Source organism: Lipophrys pholis (assembly GCF_963383615.2).
Source record: "Lipophrys pholis genome assembly, chromosome: 1".
NCBI classification, from domain to species: Eukaryota; Metazoa; Chordata; class Actinopteri; order Blenniiformes; family Blenniidae; genus Lipophrys; species Lipophrys pholis.
In genome coordinates, this window is record NC_137635.1 from 21213542 (window position 1) to 21237146 (window position 23605).

Sequence of the window (23605 nt, forward strand, 5' to 3'; positions counted from 1 at the left end):
CTCCCGGCGATGCTACACACAGAACAAGGCAATAATGTCAATACATGTCCATGCTTATTTACAAGACAGTATAATATTCCTCAATGCAATCCATACAAAGTGCTTTGTTAAAACCCATTCCTAAATAAGTATTTAACAATGCGGACAGTGGGCGTCCGCGATGGCAGCTGGTATTCAGTAATCACTGAAAAGCTACAGGTGCTTTAAAGTTGTTTGACAGACATTCGGTCTGATTTGATGGTTTAAAAAAGAAAAAAGAAAAAACACCTTAGGAGCTGCACTAAAGATTGTTATCAGGCCCTAAAAGTAGCATCACTTGGATCTCTGGCTAGTTTGTGTAGAATTAATGGGAATCTTCCTAGACTGTATTGTCTTTTTAGCAGGCTCTTTCTTTGAAGGGTCCTTTGCGCTGGCAGAAGACTGGGTGGTCGTTTCTGCTCCAGAGAGCTTGGATTTCGTAGATGGCAGCAGTGAATGTTTCGCTGCACCGGATCCTTTAGAGGACTCCTTGTCTTTGGCTGTGGTCACATTAGTCTGGGCCTCTGAGGCAGTATTCTGGGTCTTTTTGCCCCCTCCATGAGGGGCTGCTTCTCTAACTGCATCCCCGCCACCTTCGTCTGGACTTCCTTTGGCGTCTCCTCCAGCTGTTTTCCCGCTTTCGCTTGGTTTACGAGTCTCTTTAGGTCTCAGAGCAGTTTTAAAGAAGGACAAACCTTTGTCCTCGGTCTTACTGTTCCTTCGAGGGCCCTTTGATGGCGGAGCCGAGCTCGAAGAGGAAACGCCCACGCTTGAGGATCGGAGACTAGTCATGGAGGAGCTACTGCTTGTGCTCCGGCCTGCTACCCTGTCCTCCACGGCTCGAGCCGGCTTGCTGGCGGCACTCAGCCTGGAGGAAGGACCTCCATGACTGACCTTCCTCTCTGCGGGCACACTGGCCCGCGAGGAGTCACGGCTCGTGCTCCTCTCTGCCGCTTTAGTCCTTCCCGGGGCCGGGGTTTTCTCACCCCCTGCTCGGGGTGACGTCCTCCTCGGAGGGTGGGAGCTCTGTGATCCCGGAGAAGCGCTCTTCCTCTGCTGGGCAGAGTCGGGATGTAAAGCGTCCGGGGTCTGGGAAGTCCCTTTCTTAGAGGGGGTTGCAGTTCTTGAAGAGCCGCCTTTGCTAGTTTTAGACGGACCGTCACTTTTGTCCTTCGGATTTGATGCTGACGCTGCGCTCTTGGACTGCGTCCGGGACGGCGACTTGTCCACGGCTGGAGATGCCGGAGAGAGAGAGCTGGATGATGTCGAGGTGGTGGCAGGACGCTTTTTAGGACTCCTCTCGCTCTCTATCCCGGTTTTGGCAGAGGTCCTTTTGACACCGTCCGCAGCCCCGTTTCTTTGCTTCAGCTCCTTTGCGGATGCCCCGTGTCGAGGACTGACCTGTTCAGCAGCAGTAACGACGTTGTTGTTATCCCCTGCCTGGCCGGAGCTCCTCTGCTCAGCCTGAGCCACGGTTTTAGAGTGCACCTGCTCCAGCAGCCTCTTACCGCCGGCGTTGCTATCCAGAGCAGCAGGACCCAGTTTGCCCCCCGACAGCCGGTCGGGCTTAGGTGACCCAGTGAAGCACGAGGCTGACAGCTTGTTATCCACCACCTCTCCAATCCTCTCCAGCGTCGGGGAGGAGGAGTGTGACTCCAGGGAGAAGCGGGAAGGAGAGTTGGAACGGAGCTGGAGCTTAGCGGAGTGGGACCAAGACGGTTTGGTGCCATTCTCACTCAGCACCAGCGGGCTGGCAATGGAAGATCTCGAAGAGAACGTTTGCCTTTGCATGCCCCTCACAGCCTGTCGACTCGATAAGCCTGCACAGCGGGAAGAGAAAAAAATAAATGTTACACGTGTGCCAATTTAAAAGCAACAAACCCAAGTGAGGAGGGCAGTGTGTGTAATGCGGTGAGCGCTCTTCACCATCGTCCTCGCTTCGTTCACCCGCAAACTCAGCAGATTCGGAGAGGGAAGCCAGCGAGGTACGTCTGGAGGAGCCAGACGAAGCCTGACTGGGAGGACGGCTCCCCATCAGCCGACTGATCCAGTGCTCACACAGAGAGGAACTCGTGGAGCCTGAAGTTTCAAAGAGACGGGCGTAATGATTCCCATACAGAACATTTCATCTTTTAATAAAAGAGACCGCACAAGCTGATTTGACAAATTACCTCCCACAGAACTGTTGGCAGACCACGAAGGGATTGTTGCACGCCTCTGATAAAACAGGATGTAAGCAGTCTGCTTACAGACGTCATCTTCAGACACGGGATGCACGTCGCTATCATCAAAGATATACCACTGCCCATCAATGGAGTTCTTACAGTGAGCTGCGGACACAAAGCCACACGAGGTTTGAATCACCTCAGAGAGACGTCAGTGTGAGTAACAGTGTGCGGTGCTCACCCGTGTAATGTCCGCCCTGCATGGTCCCGTGATGGTTGCACACAGCGTACAGGTCGTAAAGGTAGTCCTCCGGATCGCGGCCCATCCCGTAAGGCCGTCTCCATGGCGACCAGTGGGACGGGAGACTCCAGCTGCTCTGGCTTCTTTTCACCATGTGAGGCGCCATGTCCATGCCCGTCAGCGGGAACTTCACCATGTTCTGCATCTTCATCCGGCGGTCCCCGTCCTGACGTGGCGGCGTATTCCATTCACAAATGGAAAAAAGTGCACTGTTTATTGATTTTTAATTTTTTATTAATCAAACAAATTAATTGATCTGAAACCAAAAAAAAGCGCCTCCCCGTGGGCTCACCACCTGCAGGAAAGGTTCTTAATCAGTGCACTGTGATCTGGGTGACAGTGCTCAGACTGTAACCCCCGCGACCCGGAAACGGATAAGTGGAAGAAAATGAATGAATAAATGAATGAATGAACAAAAAAAAAGCGATTTCTTTTCCTTGAGGTTTTTTTTTTTTTTTTTGCAGTTTGAGATAACTAACAGTAACCCAACTAATTATAAGTGAAGTAACACACACACACACACACACACACACACACACACACACACACACACACACACACACACACACACACACACACACACACACACCTATGTCACCAATTACCCTCAAATGCATGTTTTTGGACTGTGGGAGGAAACAAAAGTACTCAGAACATGTAAACCACAATACTCCACTGTATCACACCCAGCAAAATCTCATTCTCAAACAAATAGCCCAAATTATCAAATGTTTTCTTTTAAATAAATAAGCTGTTTTTTGGGGGGCTAATATTACCATGACAAGGGTTGTCAGAGTCCGTACCTGTCTGAAGCGTTTCAGGTGAAGTATGAGGATGTCTGGTAGCGTCCACAGGCTCAGTTTGATGCTGCCCTGCTGCAGCTGCTTACAATGTGGGCATCGCCATGCATCATCAGGCGCAAGCTGCATTCAACAGATAGAAAACGTCAATAAACAGGATTGTTTTGACCCTGGACGTCATTTCGATTTGGTATTTTCTGTGTTTTTTGGTGAAAATATTTGATAACCTGCTTTATAACAGTCATTGGTTGAGAGCCATAGTAAAACTCAACTCAGAAAACATGTTTTAATGCTGATAATTTAGCCATGTGTGTAGGCTACGTGATCCCAGCCTCGGCCTACCTGTTCCTCTTTCGTGTAGAGCTGAAAGCACTGGGCGAGCGAGCAGGTCTGAGGCTGCAGATGCTGCTCCTTCACTTGCCTCACGCTCTCGGCATCCGGGATGTATTCATCCTCGGTTCTTTTGAACAGACTGTGGGCGTAGCGCGGCACAAGTCACAGAGGGATCACACAGAACTTCAAAAGGCAGTCACGTATGTAGTGCGATAAAACACATCGCTGTAAGAGGAGACATGACACCTCGCACATCTGCCCTGAGCTTAATGAAGGGGGCCTGTTTGCGTTATTAGACTTACTAATCTTTCGTCTCCTTGTCCCACTCCACGACGATTTTGACGTGAGGTGGCCCACCAGGCCCGCAGGACTTGAACGCTCTGTTAGAAATGAGAATAGATACACATATTAATTAATGTTAAACGTCAGACCCGGGGGTAATTATTGTATGTGGAAAAATCCATTTTCAGAGTGACAACAGAACCAAAACTATGATGTAGTGAGGGTTTGAGCATACTGTATACAACACATTCACACTGATAAAGCCAACTGTGAGAGGTTCACCAATCCAGAATGAAAGAAGATTACTATTTTTTGTTTTTAAAATTTAGCAAATAATCCATTTTCCACTCAAAACTATGGTACAGATTAAAACATGATCTGTGTCCTTGCTGATGTTTAACTTGGTTTATACACACTGATCAAAAGAGAGCAGTGTTATCAAAGTCTTGTCAACACACATATCTGTAGCCTTTTCTGAGTTAACTGGACAACGTGATGACTTTTTATGCTGTGTGCCGGCATTATATATTTTTACTATTAAAATGTAAATTCAAGGTAATCTTAGTTTTCATGGATTTAAGGTTTATATTTGATATTTATATTATATTTAATACAAATATTTTTAATTTAAATTAATTTAGATAACTTTGTGTTTGTGCAAGAATAACGTTTTGCTCAGCATCATTGGATTTTTCTACATGAGTTCATGTTGCGCTATTGATGACGCACTGGGACTAGTTTGCTTTGTTTCTATTAAAATCCATAACTTTATAATAAGGCCACAACAAAGTTTAATCCTAACCCTAACCCTAACCCTAACCCTAACAAAGTCAGCTATGGGTAAAATCTACAAACATCAGACAGTATTTTGACATAAACACCAGAGGAAACATGCTGGCACACTCGTCACAGTCGCCCTCATGTGAATTGAACAGGATTTATATAACATTTCAATGTAACGCTGCCCCCTCGTGGTGAAAGATGATATTACCTTTCCACAGAGGGATGGCAAAGCGGCTGCTCCTCCTGAGGCAAGAGGTAAGTGATGCCAACTACTCCGACCACACGCAGTGTGAAGGGTCCCACCTGAACAGCAACACACAATATATGAATTATTATTATCATTATTATTATGGGGCTGGAAAAATCTTTTTTTTCCCCAAAAGTTATTCAATAAGCTTCCTTCTGTATATTATGATGCAATAATTCAGAAGAATACCACACAAAAGAAAGAACCCCCCCCCCCCCCCCCCCCCCCCCCCCCCCGAAATATCCCACATATAATCATTCATAAGCATGTGTACCTGCACAAAGACTCCTGGACGCAAAAGATGTCTCATCTTCTCCAATATCTCCTTTTGCAGGATATCCCATGTCACTGTCCGCTCCAAATATAAGATAAATGGATTCCCAAACCTGCAGTGAGAACATTTCAATACATTTATAGACATGATTGAATTCCATACACACTGCTGTTCATTAATGCAATCATCTTAAAACCATAGAGGCACAGCGCTGTATGTTTTAGATGTGTTATTTGTAAAACGAGCAGGGACCGGATGAAGAAAACTGGGCACAGGAGTGAATAATTCAATTGTAAAAATTTCACTAAAGATCTAGAAGCAATTTAAAAGCTACCATGTCAGCCAGAATAAAAGCAAATTATGCCATTTCACCAACTTTTAAAGAAGTACATCTTGAGAATGCACTGGACAGGTACATAGATTCTCTATTTGTGCAAAACATGGCACTTTCCAGATCAGAATCAAACACTGGACACACTTAATATCCTTGTTCTGGCGTGGTTCAATGATGCATTTCTATTGGGCAAACATTACTAGATCAATATCCAGATTTACAGGCAAATTTCTCCTCATCCCTGTCTCGTCTGAAAGTGGCCTTCATTGTATTTTTTATCCTGTTATTGGGGCGGAGGAAATCAGAAATCAGAGGTTTGCAGGATCAAATCCCACCAGGTTAGATCGGGGGTCCCTGAGCAACTCTATTGCTGTTATTAACGATTGTCATTAGAAATAGGGTCTTTCTCACTTGCGCTAAGAAACTGATTCTGGTTCTTGTAAGCTTTTTTGTTCTCGGTATTCAAATAAACAGATTTAGATTTACAAAAGAAAAAGGTGAAACCAGGAGAAAGAGAATTAAAAAGCTGCTACTTGTTTTAAATTTCTCATAATTAGCCAATAATGTGAAAAAAAAATTATTTTGCATATGACTTCTTAATCTTCTACTGTCAGCATTAATATTAGCTTGATTACTTTGTTTTCTTCCCTGCAATAGAAAAGCTATTTAACAAGCGACCAGACAGCTTAAGTGCTGCAAAACAAAGACATTCGTCTCTTTTTTTTTTTTTTAAGTGAACAACTCAGAAATGTACTTAAAGAGTAATTAAGGACACAATCAGTCCAATCCAACACTTCTATTCTAATTTGAGGAGGCAAAAGTCCTTCGTAAAACCGGGGTGGAAGGTTAGATTGGATTGGATTACTTGCCCCTCAGTGCCACCATGGCAATTACACCCTGGACTGGAACTTTCTGCAGATGTTTAAAACATCATGTGTTTTACAGCAGAAAAAAAAAACCAAAAAGGCAAAAACATGCAGTTCCCGAGGAGCAGGATTGGACACGACTGCATGGACGTACCTGCGTCCCTGCTGCCCAGCGCAGGCCCGGTTGCACACCAGCAGGACAATCTTCTCGGCCTGTCCACTGTTCTTGTTGGGACTCGACGGTGGCGTCGTCGGTTCTTGTATTTGGGTGGATATCCTGTTATTATCTGTGCCATACTTCAAGTTGTTCTGGTTGAGATTGGCATGTGGACTCCCTGAGAAGAACACCAAAAAAAAAAAGGTTAGTGAAAATAAAAACCACACAGAGTCAAGCGATCAAGCCGATGTGCTTGTTGGCCAGTGTGGGTTGCCCCTTCCCGTAAATGGCTATTCCCCAATCGAATCTCAACTCTTCTCGCTTTTAAAAGACAAAAGCCTAAAGTGATTTCAGGGGAAATAAGCAGGATGTTGTACCGCCTCGCTTGGAGCGGATCTGATCCGGTCTGAAGAGCTCAGGTGTCTCGAAGGCGAAGATGGAGTCGCTCTCCTGAATGATCTCGAGGTCGTCGTCGTCGTCGCAGAAGGAGCGATGAAAGCCATCATAGTACATTTCAGTCAGGACGATCTGCAAGACAGGTTAAAGAGGCCACCGCAAGCACGGTAAATACCACAAGACATTAGAAAAACACACATTGTTGGAGCTCTTGTCGATACGGCGATGGGTTTTAAGAAGAGGCGGCACCTGTTGGGCAGGGATTTTGGTCTCTTGGGCCACAGCTTGTCTCAGCCTGGACACAGTGCCGGAGAGCGGCACCGCCACCCCGACTCTCATACAGTGGGAACACTTTCCTTGGTACACCACCGTCACGTACAGAGGCCTGCCAAACAAAAGGAAAGAAAAACGGCTGGACTTCAGAGACAGACCGGATCTTCTAATTTTAGCCTCCTCTTGTCACATTTTCTCGTCTGTGTCTCATCTTCGTGTCTGGATGAGTTTGACGTTCTTTGCACAACTCGGTTCAAACCGGGTTTCATCTTGTTGCATTTTTGGAAACAAGGACTCTTTTTTTTTTTGGTGTCCGTTGGCTATTGTTGTACTCCTGGACGACCTGCAGAGTCACCTTACCGTGTGTGAGGTACTGGGATTGGCAGTGAGATGCAGAGGAAAGGATCGAAGGTGTTGCTCTGTTTCTGGCAGTGAGGGCAAGTCAGCGAGGACCTGGAAAAACACAACGCTTCGTCAAGTTTCTTTTGTTTCTCTCGATACACATCAACCTCCTCCATAGCGTCTCGGACTCTCATGAAGATCTGCTTACAAATAAACTTTTTATAATGCACTGGAAAAACAACCACCTAAACCTTAAAATGGGGATAACACTATTTATAAATGTACATAGTCTTAATGAAATATATGACATCAATATAAAATTGTGTTGTTTTGCCATCGTGTTTCCTTTATCCTTTTCATAGTTTCTCATGGTTTTAGCCATTTTAGCTATTTGATCTTTTTAAGACATTTTTAACCAAGAGAAATGGGTCCCTTACGTAAATAAAATAAGATCTGAATTACATATGTAACAACCAATAACATGATGATAATGTATTACCTTGATGGTAATGTAATAAAATAGATGTAAAATGTAATATTTTACAACCATTATTAAGTGTTGCAGAGTATCAGTGAATGAATGTGGAGACTATCACATCTAATAAAAAGCAAACTGCACAAAATCCGCAAAAAAGGTTTTAATTTCCAAAATATGCAGCCTTATGTATGCATTATTACGTTACTGTAAGCAGTGAAAGGATTTTATTAATGCTTTTTCAGTCATGTAATAACTTGTGACATGACAGGCATTATGTTATTATGATAATGGATCCAATATGCTATTACACAACTGGCAAGTTATGGGCTTTATTACCCGGAATAAGGCCAGAAATATGACATTATTGGCAGATATTACACTGTTTGTTGTTTGGGTTGAGGTTAAAATTGTGTGAAAACATTAGGGAGCCACTACAGAGGGTCTAGAGAGCCACATTTATGTAAATAATATGACCCTTTTGTTTAAAGATCAGGCTTTGTGGGGTGAGTTTGTCTGTCTCTGTGTTTGCACTGTGATGGACTGGCGACCTTGTTAGCTCCAGTGCTCAGCGACCCTGAACCGGGTATAGAAAATGAATAGATGGGTAGAAACACTGATGTAGAAATGCAAGTGACGGATGATTTCACCTGTATTGTGCCTGAAACAGCTCCTGTACAAAAGATCCAGGTGCTGGTAGTGGAGATCCTTCAGGAACAGTTTCTTCTTCAACTGGAGGCTGGGGAATCAGGAAATGTAATTGGTGATCATCAAAACAATAACAGCTGACATTACTGGGTAGAGCGTCACTGACCAACAAGATAAAGCGTGTTGATGTTTACCTTCCTGGGAGGCCTGATTTCAGGGTGGATGATTTGGTTGAGGTCTTCGTGAACTCTATCGAGCAGCCAGAGGAGAAACTCCTGTGCATCGTGCTGGGAGTTCCCCCTGAACTGGAGAGCGCTCTTCGACACCACATTCTGCAGAGGAAACAAACCCGGTTTCAGTGGATTGGCCACCTCTGCTCTCGACGCCACCGGATCATTAAATATTCAGCACGTTTGACCAGGACGGTGATCAGCACAATCCTAAAGGTCGGCGGGGAGATGCAGCGTGGAGGAGCTTTTTAAAGCAAGGGCGCAGGTTGGAGGTTGACCTCGCCGGTGAGCCGGCGGGGCGGGGACGACAACAGTGTGCACTCCACCGAGCCACCTGGGCCGGCAGCTGTGACGACCCCCCCCCCCCCCCCCCCCGACACACCCAGTATCAAATGTCACACAAGGTCAAAGACATGAGGGCAATGTGTCTCCTTAGCCTCTCCTTTGGGACAGTCCTCCTCAATTTGGTGGTATTAAATGTGAGCAGTATCAGCAAAATAAAAAAGGTCAACTTTTCCTCTGTGGCTTGGCCACAAAGATATGTTTTTTAAAAGCACGTGTTTGTGGAAGCGAATACTAACGATTTTGAAATATCAGCGTATCTTTGAAGCAGCACATCCGGACAAAAATAGCTTCTAAGAAGGAAGGTGGAGTTTATTTTTGGCGAACAAAAATCCACAATAAACTTCTTCTTTTTTTTTTTTCCATTGAGTGACTTGCAAGGTAAATCGTTCTAGAGTACAATACACATTTCTATGCAAAAACACAAAACTGTGAAACAATATGTGTAATTTTTTTCAAGCAGCCGTCACTATTGGAACGTCGTCGATTTAGTTTTAATATGTAACTAAGAAGATACAAATGCAGCTACATGCTCATGTTCAGTCAGCATACAAACAAATCAAATACATGTCTATAATTTGTTTTCTTTTTTTCTCCATATGTGTCAACATGTGTCAAACCCTCCATCTCCAGTTGGAAATACCTACATTGGTATCATCAGGGTAACTGTTCATTATGATATGTCACTTTTTGTCTCAGGCTGAGTGTCACCTGCCATCATCCACAGACCACTACTCATGCTCTCATTTCAGCTTCTCGTATAGAAAACGCATGGAAAATGAGTGCTTATGAGCTGAACATAAAGTGTATGAAATGTATATCTGAGTCAGGAAGGATCCAATAAGAGGAAATATGAAATAATTACTGCAACAAAAAAAAAATCACTTGACTACGAACATTTGAAATAAATGGCATTTATAAATAATGAAATACATCACAAAAGGATGAAATCTCACTGGATTCCTGTAAAACTTTGACTTTTGCGTTCCCACAGTATAATCCGGCAAAGGAGCCTTAATATTCATATTTACTAGACGCACTGGGTGACTTTTTGAAAATGAACAAATTGTCACTGGTACTGCAAAGAAAGAAATGCAGAAAGAACCAAATATGATGATCGGGGTCAATATGTTGTTTTGGAAAAAGACCTTACTCACCAACCAAATAACCTGCAGGACATTAGTGTCAGTCTGTTCTTAAATTCATAGCAGGTTGTTTTTTTGTTCGTTTTTTCCCACTGCGATAACTCTAACTCAACAGTACATGATTATGGTATGTTTTGGCTCGTCGCCACCACGGATTATACGTCTTGTACGTTTGATTTGGCACAAGTTTCAATCCCTGTTGCGACTGGAGCTGCTGTGGGTTGAGTGCCTTGCTCAGGGAGCCAAGGTGACGGCCTGTCGACAGCGGGATTCGGACCAGCAACCTTCCAGTTACATAACCTCTCGACCACCACTGGTCGCACTCTATAGGCAGGCGGTCATTTAATAGACTGTTTTGTATTCGATTTTGTTTGTTTTTCTGTTATTTATTTATTTACTTATTTTATAGAATGTGGCTAAAAAACTTATACTGGTACATTCTACTGAATGCACTGAAATATAACAGTTTTCGTAATAATCAAAGCCATAAATCACAAAGGAACTCAGTTAAAAAAAAAAAGAATCTGCTAAATTTCAAAAAAGCAGTTCGTATTAAAAGACAAACATGTTTCCCGAATTAATGAATAAAACATTGCGATGACATGCGTCCTCCAGGGACGTGTCATCCACAGACCTCCACCACCACTTGGATTTGTGTCGCCATTAATAACGCTGTCAAATGAAGTATCCCTTTCCACAAACTCTGACTATCTCCTGCCATCATCTGTGGAACTCCGGATGGATTGAGCTTTCGGGGCAATTTGCATGGCGCAAAACAACATTTTCCTCAAACCAGCCACTTCTGGGGAGAAAATGGATCCCGGGACACAGCAGATAATTCCTCTCTGTGCTGATTGTAGTCGTCTCCACTAATGATGTTTAAGTGCTCTCGCAGTTTGGGTTCAGATTGCGGTCTCAGACAGCTGTCACATGTGCATGCTGAGCTGTAATGCACACTAACCACTGATGCAGTTTGCCTCACTGAAGCTCAATTAGCTGCCTTCAGAGTTGTGACGCATACGATGGAGGATAAATGACACATTTCTACCTAACCTTTGGAGGGACAGCTTGATTATGGGTGTACTTTCCGTCCATCCAAGTCTTGTTGGGAACATTTCTACTGTGTGCTCTCCAAAAGTTTGACACGGTACCAGTATCAGCAATCCCATTCCAAAAACACAAAAAAGTAGGTTTTCTAAATATTCTTTGTTTAAGTGTCTGTACTTTTCCTATCCAGTTGAACACATCCGCTGCCTCTCACTCTGATGAGAACGATCTATATCCAATCAAACTGTTTGTACTCTGGCTGGCAACCAAGGTAGAAAAAAATGGACAGAAATAGTAACACCATCAAGAATAAAGAGTAGACTGTCAAGCCCGTTTTGTATTTTGAACTTTTTGGAAATTAAAAAATACAAAAAAAGAAAACCAAACAAAGGAAACGGACAAAAATCTTCCCTTTGTGATTGTGACAGGCTGTTTCCGGAGCAGGTTTGAGAGGTAAGACGATGAGAAAGCAGACGAGGAGAGAACAAAAGATGACAAGCGTGGGACACACAGTGAAGTGGGCAAAAATAACAACCAAAAAAAACAAAACATCAGAGTTTCATTACAGCTCAGCTGATCAGCTGGAACACTCTGACTTTGCCCATCTTATGAGGCTTCATTCTGCTATAAAACGGCTGTTTGTGACTGCAAATGTTACATAAACTAGGAGCTGTGCCAGCTCATGTATGCAAAAGAATCCTTAATCGAAATTAGCTTCAATGTTTCATGTATTTTAAGAAGTACACAATGGACAGGGCGATTAATCATCTAATGATCACGGCATGCAATCAGACATACTATATTCATATTTTTCGTGCAGCCATTGGCAAAAGGTCATGAATTGATGATAAATCTGTTATTACGCAAATAATATGGCAATCACTGTTTTCTCTGTTGCATATGTTGACGTGTGTACAACCATCCCTGTTTGTGAGTATCCTCGCCTCATTGAGAAAATATTGTGAGTCTGAGGTCTTTTCTGTGTGGAGTTTGCATGTTGTCCCTGCAGAGTTTCCTCATGAACTCCACAGTCCAAACACATGAACCGGGATCCTTGTAGGTGTGAATGTGTTTGTCTGTCTGTCTGTAAGCGGTGACCCGGACAGACTGTACCCTGCCTTTACCTACTGCTGGATTGATGGATGCAGAAGTTTGGACAACGTGATGCAACAGCTTCTTTGCTGATTTGGTGAATATTTCAAAGCCTGTGCTTTGATGAAACTTGATGATGATGATGATGATGATGATGATGATGATGATGATGATGATGATGATGATGATGATGATGATGATGATGATGATGATGATGATGATGATGATGATAATGCACCCCCTACCTTGAAGTCCCTGCTGTGCTGAGGCGTGTACTCGAAGGTCCACAGAGCCCGAACCAGGCCGGACAGCTGCTCGGTGACCTCCCCGGACTCCTGCTGCTGGCTGGCCGCCTTCTTCTGCACCAGCACTCCGTTGGACTTGGCCTTGTCGTTGCTCCCGGGGGCTTCCGCCCCCTTGAACTGCTCCAGGGCCAGGTACTCGGCGAACAGCTCGGTGTTGCTCAGGCACTGCAGGATGGCGTTCATGAAGCAGGTGTTCCCGTGGTTCTTGAGCCCGGCGACCCCCGGCACCTTGTCCCCGAAGGGGAACCCCCCGCAGTCGCTGTCGTCGGACGGGACCGACCCCCCGGTGGTGTTGGGGATCTGGGTCTGGTCGTCCTTCTCGTCCTCGGCGGCCTGCTCGTCGGTGCTGAAGTGGGAGAGAGTGGACAGAGTCCGGAGAACTCTGTTCATGAAGCTCCCCACGGAGCGCACCGAGCTCCTCCGGAACAGCTTCTTGCTGAAGGATTTCTTCTCCTTGTTGCTCACAACTTTCGACATGGTCGGTCCTGGTCGGCTTCTCTCCCCCCACTGGGTACAAACTGGAAAACTCCCTCCTAGAATTCAGAGCATCGCCTCATTCCGCCCGCGCAGCATCACTTTCTGCTGTTTTCACTCGAGGCCCGGGCATTTCTATTTATTTATCATTCTCATTCAGAAACATTAAAATAAAAAAATTAAAAAAAAAGGCCTGGCGGTAGTGGGGATCACACATCATATGGAGGCAGCGATCAGATCAGCCCACTTGCAACACTGCGTCGGATTGCATAAACAGCCTCCACGGAGAGCCTCGGTCAGGGCGCTTTGCGTGGATCCCAGCGGCAGTCCCGCACCGGCCCGCGGCATCACCCTCCCCGGCGGTCGGTCCGGTGACATAACATCACCTGGGTCATTGTTCGGTACAAAAACAAAGAGCCGCGATCAGTCAGACATCAACATCAACATCACAGCCACCTCCGAGCGGGACGCGCGCGATTCCTCATTATTTATTAAAGAAACCGCAGCTCCACCCTTTTAAAAAGGTATTTCTTCACATCCGAGCGTCGGATCCGCTGAAATCTGGCAGCTTGGTTGGTTGGTGGAGGTGGAGGTGGAAGGAGGGGGGGCGGGAAGGGGGGATCTACCCGGTGGACGTCTCCCTTAAACCCCCACAGCGAGGAACCCCCGGAGAGCAGCGGCTCAGTCCGCCGCTCCCTCCCGCTTGGCCGCTGCGGGGCATCGCTTCCGGAGCCAGATGTGAAAGGCGGCCGTGTCCGTATCCCGCATCCGAAAGTTGATCTTTAAATGTATCTCCTCTCCTCCCGCCTCCTCCTTCAGTACTTCTCTCGGTTTTCCTCGATTCCGCCGCCGGATGGTGTTGCTGTGGAGGCCGTTGCTGCCGTCTCCATCATCTGTGGGCTCCACTGCAGGCAGGGCGGTGACGGCTGACGTCAGGCCGGAGCACGCTGGAGGAGAACAGGTACAGCGGCACGTGACGCTCCGGCCCCGGTCCTGGTCCCGGTCCCGGGCCCCGCTGCTGGACGGCTCGTGAAGCTCCGGTCGCGCTCGTGGACGGCATGGAGTCAAACCACGTCTTTAATAGAAAATGCAAACAGCCTTTTTTTCATGTTTTGTTTTTTCCCCCCTGTATTTGAGTGGACGCATTTAATCTTACCAAAACGCAAAACATAAACAAACACTTAATTCAAAGCTCCATCTCACACTAAGTTGAATTTTAGTTTTTTTTATTTCACATATATCATCTGAAAGCCAGAATAATGTTGTTTTCAGCAAATCACCAGCAATCCTGTTAAGTATGTCCTATTTAATGCACTTATATATATATATATATATATATATATATATCAAGTAAACTTATAAAGGAAGAGTTTCAGACAGGATCACATTACAACACACTATTATGCCTAATTGCATTTCAGTTGTTTTCATAGTGAACATTACATCTTTTGCTTATCTATGGCCACTAACTACACTTTTAATTCTTTTTTGAGCTCAAATCAATGAACTTCTGCATCCAATGTGATTTTAGGCCAAAAGCAATAAACTTTTTTTCCCCCTTCTGGAGCCTTACCTTATGTGACACTCTTCCATTTCTTCTTGCATCCCCCCAGACAGTTAACTGTGAGAGACTTGCCCATTTTCATGATTCAAGGGTGCAAAATACATTCGACATCAGTTCACAAGGTAGAATGGTAAAGCAAGACGTTTCTCGATAAGACAATTTCTAGTTCTCCACTGGGACTCTGCAAAGAAAAGAGTCTGTCAGTGCCTCATCTGAACTTATAAATAACACAACATGATTCATTGATGTTGGTGTCAATGTTTATTTACACATTTTCACAATAATGAACAAATATGGAATACCGGCCATATTAGTCCATCCCATACCACAAAAACAAAGAAACTGGTCACCTCCTTCAATCCTGAAGTTAAATATTGAAAATGAAGCCCAGTAAACAAAAAACCATAAAGCTCATATCAGAAATATTAGTACATATAATTTAATAGCCACACATAATCATTATTAGTACACGTATCAAATATATTGGTCATATGTTTCAATAAATGCTGTGATGCTGCCCTACCTCATAAATACAGAAATCAAAAATGAGAAGTCATAACAACCATTTGGCTTGAGTTGAAGGCATCGACACTGGTGAGACATCAATGGAAGTCAGATCAATAATAACTAATTAAAAAAAAAAAAAAAAGCCAGAACTACCATAAATTTAGTCTTCAAACATTTCCTTAACCCCCTCAAGCAGACCGAAATGTCCCAATATGCTGTAGCCCTAAGTCAGATACATCGTAAGCGAGAGACGAGGAACGTTTACATGTAAACCCGCTCCTATTGATATCACATTCCTCTGTTTGTTTACAGCGCAAGAAGGTCTTCAGTTCTGGGACTGTTCTGGGAGTCCTTCTCCTTTTCCCAGGCCGTTAGTAGTCGATGCAGCGGAGCGCAGCGATGGTGGAGGACAGTCTTCGAGGCAGCAGCTTGGCCGTCTGCCTGTATTCTTCTGGTTTCGCCCTCAGCAGTGTGACGATGTGCTGCAGGGTGCGTGACGGCTGCAGGCCCAGGGCGTCCATCACATTGCTCAGGTAGTCTGAGGGGGGCGGAATACGAGACTTGTCAACCCAAATAACTTCACTGAACGTCCACTGAGGCTTGTCGACAACGTGCTTTTCAATGCATCACTCCCTGTAACATCCACAGTCATTTGTCTCTACTGAATTAATTTACCAATATCCGTGGCCAGTTGTTTAGTGGAATGTGGGCTCAGTTGGGGGATGAGCAGGATGGCATCGCTGTAAGTCTGCATGGTGGCACGAGCAATGGAGCCCAACCAGTAGTCGGCAGTGTTATCCAGCTCAGGGAGGTCGTCACCTGGGAAAGAAAAAAAAAGGGCAAAGATCCCATAACCTTTGTCTGTTTAGACTGACACTGGTTTTAATTAAAAAGCAGATAATTAAGCAGAAAAATTGAATATTTCCTTCTCTGCATAAAGATTTGCTGTTAATGTTGATATTCTATTAGAGCGTTGCTGAGCTGAATCACTGCACAAGAACACGGAGGGGAGATTCCTCAGTTTCTTGTAAGTCGAAAAACATGCACCGGACACTAGTTGGATGCTGATCCGTTAGTGACCTTGCTCTGGAGGGAACGGCAGCTTCCCAGCATGCAAGGCCATCTCGAGCGCCGGATCCTCCTGTGTCACGAAAGGCTCCAGGTGGAGTGGCAGAGACATCAGGTACTGGCCGATCTGTAAGAGGAACAGTCATGAAGGTTGATATATGTGGTGCCATCTGAACTGCAAAGAACTCCTTATAATGCACAGTCATTATCTTTATGTCTGGTTTTATATCACTCATATTAGTTGTTTTTAATCTTTGCTACTGTGTTACAGTCTTTTGATACTTTTATATATATATTTTTTTCAAATAAAATTTTCGATTTACTTCTGGTTCTTGCTCTTTGTAGCCCTCGTTTCAATAAAATTCAATTTCAATAAGCTTGAATTTTTGAGGACTAATTCTTCTAATTACTATTACGGTCCCATAACTGCACAAAAAGCTTCTTAGTTTCATTCAATCTAGTCAAATGAACCCTTTTTTTTCTTTTTTTACGCACTGATCAAAATTAAGTGTTCTCATGAATAAATTAAAATTAAAAGAAAAAAGTGACATTAAAATGCCACAACCTTCATTAAAGTCCAAACTGACTCACATTTGTGATGTACTCCTGAGGCGAGAGGCTGAAATTAGGCAGGTCGTCACTGTACCTCTCTCCTAAACCAGGTCCCTCTTGATTCTGAAATCAAACCGCATGTGATCAGTTTAATAGTTACAACACATCAGAGATTTAGAATCACGTCCACGGAGGCAATGCGCAAAGCTCACAGCACTCAAACCTTATCTGTCGGCGGTTCAAATCAAATAAAGTCGAAACCGGACACGTACTCACCTCCATCTTTGGGACGAGGCAGAGCTGGTGTTTGATCTGCAGGAAGACAGAGTCGAAGGCCAGCTGGTTGGCCTGCTGATTGAGTCTGGTCAGAGCGGTTCTGGGCTCAGCTAACAAGCTGGAGTTCCCTGTGCCCTTTTCCTGCGAGGCAAAAGGAAAGCAGAGACGTGAGTGCAGCGGGAGGAGGTGTCTGATAAACCAAATTACAGCGGTTTCCTTCGGAAACCATCAACACTTCAGCCTGGAGCGCACCTTTAACGAGTACAGCACTTCCATGAGGTTGTTGTACTCGGCGACGTTGCCCCTCTGGAGGTAGTTGTATTCCTGCCACGGGTTCTTGGTGGCGCTCTTCCTCTCGGTGGACGTGGCTTCCTGGATGCCCGTCAGGCTGCGCGGACTGTACGACTCAGACAGGTATTTACCAGCCGTTCCCAGAATCCTACAGGATGGGTTGGAAGATGATGATGAGGGCAGTTTTAATTACAGTGGGATCAATAATCAATAATGGGGGGATGACTAATAACAACTGTATCACACAGTAAATAAATGACATAGATAAGAATAAGACACTATATATAAGAAAATGATGGGTACAGCGTGTACAGTGTAAACATAAAGATACTCTTATGAACACCGTACAGGTCACTTGAATAGCAGTGGAATGGTTTCTGGAGTGAAGCAGTATAAAATATTCAGCATGTGACATTTCTCTCACCTGTTTGATAGCTGCTGTTCAAACGCCCCGCACTGTCTGAGTAACTCTCCACATGTAGTAATGATCCTGCAGGGATCAACACCAAAATAGAAAACACCGCATTATTCTATTTTTTTTGTTTTTTTAAATCAATAATTTACAATGGGAATAAATCCCTTCACATATCGGAGAGAAATATACACCTGACTGAGTTTTGAAAGGCTGTCCAGTCCTCTTGGAAAACCGCCGAGCTTTGCATTTCTTCGAGTTTACACTTCTTCCTGATCGACTGGAGAGTTGTGGAGAAGTCCGACACGTACCTACAACCAACAGAGCATCATGTACACTCAAATCGGGGTGAGCAGTTTCTATCACTAAGACAAAAAACGGGGAGGGAAAGGTTTGGTTTTTTTTCTTTACTTGGTGAAGAGGGCTTTGAGAGCTTTGAGGAGGCCACACACGGCAAGTCCATCAGTCAGTTTGACACAGCGATCCACGGCCGCACCGGCCAGCCCAAACAACTTTCCTACAGAGTGACTCAACTCTTCCACACAGTCGATTACCTCCCCGTGTTCCTGGAGATAAGAGCGAAGACAGAGGGTGTGGAACAAAGGACGACACAAACGAGAAGAGAGGGAAACAAAAAAGAGAGGAAATGACAAGTGAGATGGAGAAAAATGAAAATTGCGGTAAAAATTTTAAATAAATATTATTGGTCTGAATATAAGATGATGACCATTCTTTACAAGGTTTAAGAAACCTCTTTTCTAAAACTAAGTTACTGAATATTAAACATTAAAGAATTAGACAGCAGTTCTTAATCCCTATAATGGGACACCTCATTGAGTCACACAGAGTCCACAGCCTATTCCTCACACAGATCTCCTGCCTCGCTGGTGTCTCTTAAGCTATTATTGGCTTCATGTTCCGGTTCCTCTTGCTCCTCCCATAGCACGTCATCCTCACGGCCAAAGCAATTTAAAGCCTTTGAACAGCTGGTTAATAACACCGCCATCAAGTCTGTGCATCTTAAACACCTGATGTATGACTGGCTCAGTCTGGAGGGGATTTATTGTTTCTGAGGCCAGATGCTGTTGAAATGCAAAACTTGGAATAACTTGGAGATGATTACAAGATGATCCCGAATATAAGATGAGCTGAATAGAACACAACCGGCCACACCAGAATGATTTCCAAGAAAAGAATTGCCTTATATTCAGACCAATATAGCATTTTGTGTGTGTGGTCTGTGGGTGTGTGTGGTGTGAGGTCTAACCAGAGGAACAGCACTGAGCTGAATGAGGAGGTGACCTTCCTCCAGCTCTCCGTACTGCAGCTGATAAGATTTGTAGGGATCGTAGAGAGCGCAGACCAGCTCGTTCACCTTCAGCAGGTTGTTCTCAGCTGTTAAAAAACAGATCCCGTGAACATGACTCTCCCTCATCTTCATCTCCAACACTGATTTCTTACGCGTGTACAGACCCAGGTGTGGCAGCATGGCGGCCTCCAGGCTGTGTCCGAACGTGGACGCGGTTTGATGCAGTTCCAGCAGAGTGTCCAGACGCTGTTCCTGGGCGGCCCGCTCCATGGAGGAGCTCAGACAAACCGGTATAGATGGCACCATGGCTCCCAGAGTCTGGATCAGCAGCACTGTCACCACTTCGTACGGGTTCTTAAACACCTGCCACAATTAGACACAAGTTAGCATTGTGACTTGTCACTGAAGTGAAACTCTGGGTCTATCTTCATGCTTGTAGGTGTCTCACCTGGCTGCTCCACTGCAGCTGAGTGTGATACGTGGAGAGCAAAGTGTCATAAAATTCAGCAAGCTGCTGATTCAGGCTGAGCTCACTCTGAGAGAGATCCTGCCATATGCTCACCAACTGTCCCTGGTGACGGCAAAACAGACATTAATGTTTGTTGACACCTGAAGTCTACAAGAACGTCGTGCGGGTTTGTTTATCAGTCTTTTAATGTCGGGGAAAGGACGCAGATGCTTACTTTATGACACTTGTAGTAGTATGCAAGAAGCTGAGGCATTCTGTCTATCTCTGTGAAGACTTTCACAAATAGCTTTGCTTGGTCTGCAGAGAGGAAAATCCAAATAAGTACGTGTGCTCAGAGCAAACTGAAGCAAACATATTCGACATGGAAGACAGAATCAAAATGAAAAAGAAGAGGCTTTTCCTCCTGGGTTCCCACCTGTAGACATGGAATTAAAAGTGGCGACTATTTGTGGGCTGGCCATGGCCTCCAGTCTATTCTTTAGAGCCTCTAAGTGAACACACTTTTCAGAGTAGTCTGGAGTGTCCACCAGCATGGCCAGGCTGCTCTGCATGCTGGTCAGCTTGGAGGAAATCACTGCAAGGTCCTGGGTGAAAAAAAACAACCAACAACAAATAATTACTATTGTCAACATCATAAAAAAATATTAACTACGAATAATAAATTCAAGATTTGATAGATCCAGAACAAGATTAAGGTTCAATATCCAAGTTTAGTTGTCTCCAGAGGAATATATTTGTTTTGGATGAAAACAAATGATGCACAGAAATACATGACTACATACTAAGACATTAAAATGCAAGCTCAACAAAAGACCTAAAACATACAATTATAAAATAACAGAGGCAATGAGATCATATAAAGAACAGTCAAATGAACCAAAAGTGTAAAACGTGACTCTCCTATAGTTGATGGAGCATCAGGGGCCTGTTGTGTGACATGGTTCCTATTCAGGACCACTGGAGCGGATCCCAGCTGACTATGGGACTATAAGCTGGCTCCTCTGCCATTTGGAGGCTTTTTAATTTATTGAAGCAATGTTTGTACTGGCTGTGTTTACACAGAGGCATCCTGTTTCAACTTCCTCAGTTCTGTATGACGAATCCCAGGTATATTAGATTTGTTATGTCAGCTGAAACTGGGTTGTCTCATGGTCATCTGGTCAAAGAAATCCTTGGACGTGTGGAGAGGACTTTTTTAGTGCGCTCACATATTGTCTACTGCTTCGACTTGACTTAAGATTTCACCATTATGTTGTTGAACTACGTAATAATAATAATGCTCATCATAGACTACTCTACTGTTGCTCCATAGATCCCAAGAAAGTGGAGGCTCTGGTATGTTATTGGGAGGTGACGTATGTAAATCAGCTAATCCAGAATACTAAGAAAAAGGTTTGAGTCTGCTGAAGTCGTTCTACAGAAATGTTTTTATAATCATGGAACAGGATGAGCCACTAAGGCTTAATATCACTGAGCAACAAGCCAGACTATAACATGTTTACATAACAGGAAGTCTTGCCGCAACGTAACTTTTCAATACCTGTGTTTTGAAGGTCTCCTCGATGTCTGCACTCAGCGTGCTCCATTTGTCTGCTTCCTGCAGAGCTTCTGCTGCCAGCTGCATTCGACCCTTCACTTGATCTATCTCCACCAGGACCTGATGAACACAATCCAAAACTATTTGAGCTGAGACTCATCCTTGTGGCACCGTGCATGCAATCCCTCAGAGTCCAACTTCCTCCCAGGGGGATTTTAAATACATGATATTGCTCTTTGTTATTGTACACCAGCGTCCCAGTTGTTTGTACAATACACATGGATAAGAAGAACAAATACTTATCTCTTAGTATTAGACATACAAAAACACGTAGACACTCAGAAAGAAGAGATGGAGATGCTCACAGACCTGCATGGATTGCACAGTTTCCTGTTCAAACTTCTTGATGTCCTCTTTGACCAGAACCATCTGCTCCTTCAGGAAGGAGGCCTCCTGTTTCAGAGCCTCCACATCTCGCAGCACTCGGGGCATATTTTGAAGGGCTTGATTGCTGCTCTCTTCACAGAACAACACACAGTCGGTCATTGAAGGAAGGCCAAAGTTGATAATTATTGCTTTTTAAAACTAGACTGTACTTTAACTATACCAGGAAGTTTTAATTATACTGATGGTAGAGTAATGATTCAATTCACACCTATAAAACTGATGACTGGAAACTTGAATCACAGCTCACGGAGACTTTGGTCACATTTAATACATCTGGATTTCTGAATGCTATAGTACGGAGTTGCTGAAGCATGTATGCAGGTTTAACCATCACAATATTCAAACCTGTTTAACAAGGTGGAAGTTACAACAAAGGCTCTAACTCTTCACTACACTAAACCATTTGGTCGGAGATGTGTCTTTCTGCAGGTGCACTGTACCTTTGCTTTTGTCTCCTTGCAAACCTAGACTAGATCAAGTATAAAGTTCAAAAATCTGTTTATATTCAGCGAATTAAGAAAAATGTTGAAATATTAACTGAATCCTCAAGATGAAGTGCTCACTGATATTTCTTCCAACATTATTCATAACATGTCTCAGAAACTTGAAATGTCAAGAGAAACTAGTTTATATTTTAATTTATTTGACTTTACGGGATTAAGTATCTCACTTTCTTCGTGTGAAGAGTAGTTTTTAGGAAGCTGTTTGGGATAAGCCAGCCTTTAGTCTGGAGTTGGGAAATGTTTATTAATGTATGCAATAACAATGACGTGGCCGTACACATAGTTTGAGACATCCACTAACACGCTTTTGCCGCATATAAGAGATGTAATGCAAAAGAGATAAAAAAAAAAACCCAACTCAGTCCTGTGAATATGATAACTTGATGTTTACTGACCCTCGATGGCGTTGTTGACCTCCTGGATGAAGTGCTGCAGCTTCATGACCAGAGTCGCAGCGTGTTTGTCCGCCTTCCCCGGAGCCTCCTTCTGCACCACCCTGAAGGCTCCGTTCACCCAGTCCTTCACATCGAAGTCGTCGTCCAGGAATTTAGAGAAATCCATCCTTCGTGTCTCAGCAGTGAAAGCCAAGAACCCCCAAAACCCAAATCCAGTCACACTGTCATCGAGCCATGCTAGCAGCTAATGTTTCCCAAACAGAGGCTTGGAGAGGAAAATAAAATAAATTGCCCACGAAAATGAAATTATCATGACAACTAAATATAGTTCCAACAATGCGACGGCCTCCTCCAGAGTTATTTTTGTTAATATCCACGGTTTCAAAGAGAGAAAAGAAAAAACATGATTTGTAAATGTCTGATGCTAGCAGGAGCTAAAAAGTGACAACAACTTCCGCATGTGCGCTATTATTTATCTTCCCCGGAAACACGCGCTGATACAAAAAACCGCTTTGATAAAGACCTACCGTAGAAAAAAAATGTTTATGTCACCGCACACCACCATGCAGCCACTACTGAATTATTATAAATGTATTTATCAAAATAATAAAACGACGTTGTATATGCCAGCATGTCGTAACAAACTAATACTAATACTAATACTAATAAGAATACTAATACTAATACTAATACTAATATTAATACTAATACTACTACTATTACTACTACTACTACTACTACTACTACTACTACTAATAATAATAATAATAATAATAATAATAATAATAATAATAATAATAATAATACAGTTGATTTATAATAAACTTTACATTGGAGCAATCTCAGTGCTCCAAGGGAAAAAAACTGACAAAAACGTATAGGATGAGCAAAAAACCCAGTAAAAATTTCAAGTGTTATCATGTTAAGAACCATAAAAAACATTTAA

General features: G+C 43.8%; 2 protein-coding genes across 2 annotated transcripts; both read right to left on the bottom strand.

Annotated features, from left to right (window-relative positions):
- Positions 1 to 312: 312 nt before the first annotated feature.
- On the bottom strand, positions 313 to 13332 carry LOC308108248 (ubiquitin carboxyl-terminal hydrolase 31-like; the record flags this gene model as incomplete). The annotated part of the gene is made up of 16 exons (XM_080461058.1): positions 313 to 1838; positions 1945 to 2097; positions 2190 to 2348; positions 2425 to 2650; positions 3288 to 3407; positions 3627 to 3756; positions 3920 to 3997; positions 4891 to 4985; positions 5204 to 5315; positions 6558 to 6738; positions 6938 to 7088; positions 7206 to 7341; positions 7590 to 7682; positions 8697 to 8785; positions 8889 to 9026; positions 12796 to 13332. The coding sequence occupies 16 exons, from the start codon at positions 13330 to 13332 to the stop codon at positions 313 to 315; spliced, it is 3924 nt and encodes a 1307-aa protein (XP_080317184.1).
- A 1801-nt stretch (positions 13333 to 15133) lies between these two features.
- Positions 15134 to 23139, bottom strand: cog7 (component of oligomeric golgi complex 7). Its single transcript, XM_080458760.1, has 17 exons — positions 22660 to 23139; positions 21684 to 21832; positions 21318 to 21434; positions 20193 to 20361; positions 19992 to 20074; positions 19757 to 19879; positions 19473 to 19671; positions 19267 to 19394; positions 18411 to 18565; positions 18194 to 18310; positions 18012 to 18077; positions 17549 to 17735; positions 17297 to 17437; positions 17060 to 17143; positions 16481 to 16595; positions 16076 to 16219; positions 15134 to 15938 (listed from the first exon to the last, which is right to left on the bottom strand). Exons 1-17 carry the CDS (start codon positions 22823 to 22825, stop codon positions 15772 to 15774), a joined length of 2310 nt encoding a protein of 769 aa, XP_080314886.1. The 5' UTR covers positions 22826 to 23139; the 3' UTR covers positions 15134 to 15771.
- Between the last annotated feature and the right edge of the window lie 466 nt (positions 23140 to 23605).

Excerpts from the sequence above, each read along its gene's own strand:
- cog7 (XM_080458760.1), bottom strand. The coding sequence starts at position 22,825 with ATGGATTTCTCTAAATTCCTGGACGACGACTTCGATGTGAAGGACTGG. Across the intron at positions 19,880-19,991 it reads ACTACTACAAGTGTCATAAA|GGACAGTTGGTGAGCATATG; the intron begins GTAAGCATCTGC and ends TGCCGTCACCAG. Across the intron at positions 18,311-18,410 it reads CTCAAAGCCCTCTTCACCAA|GTACGTGTCGGACTTCTCCA; the intron begins GTAAAGAAAAAA and ends TGTTGGTTGTAG.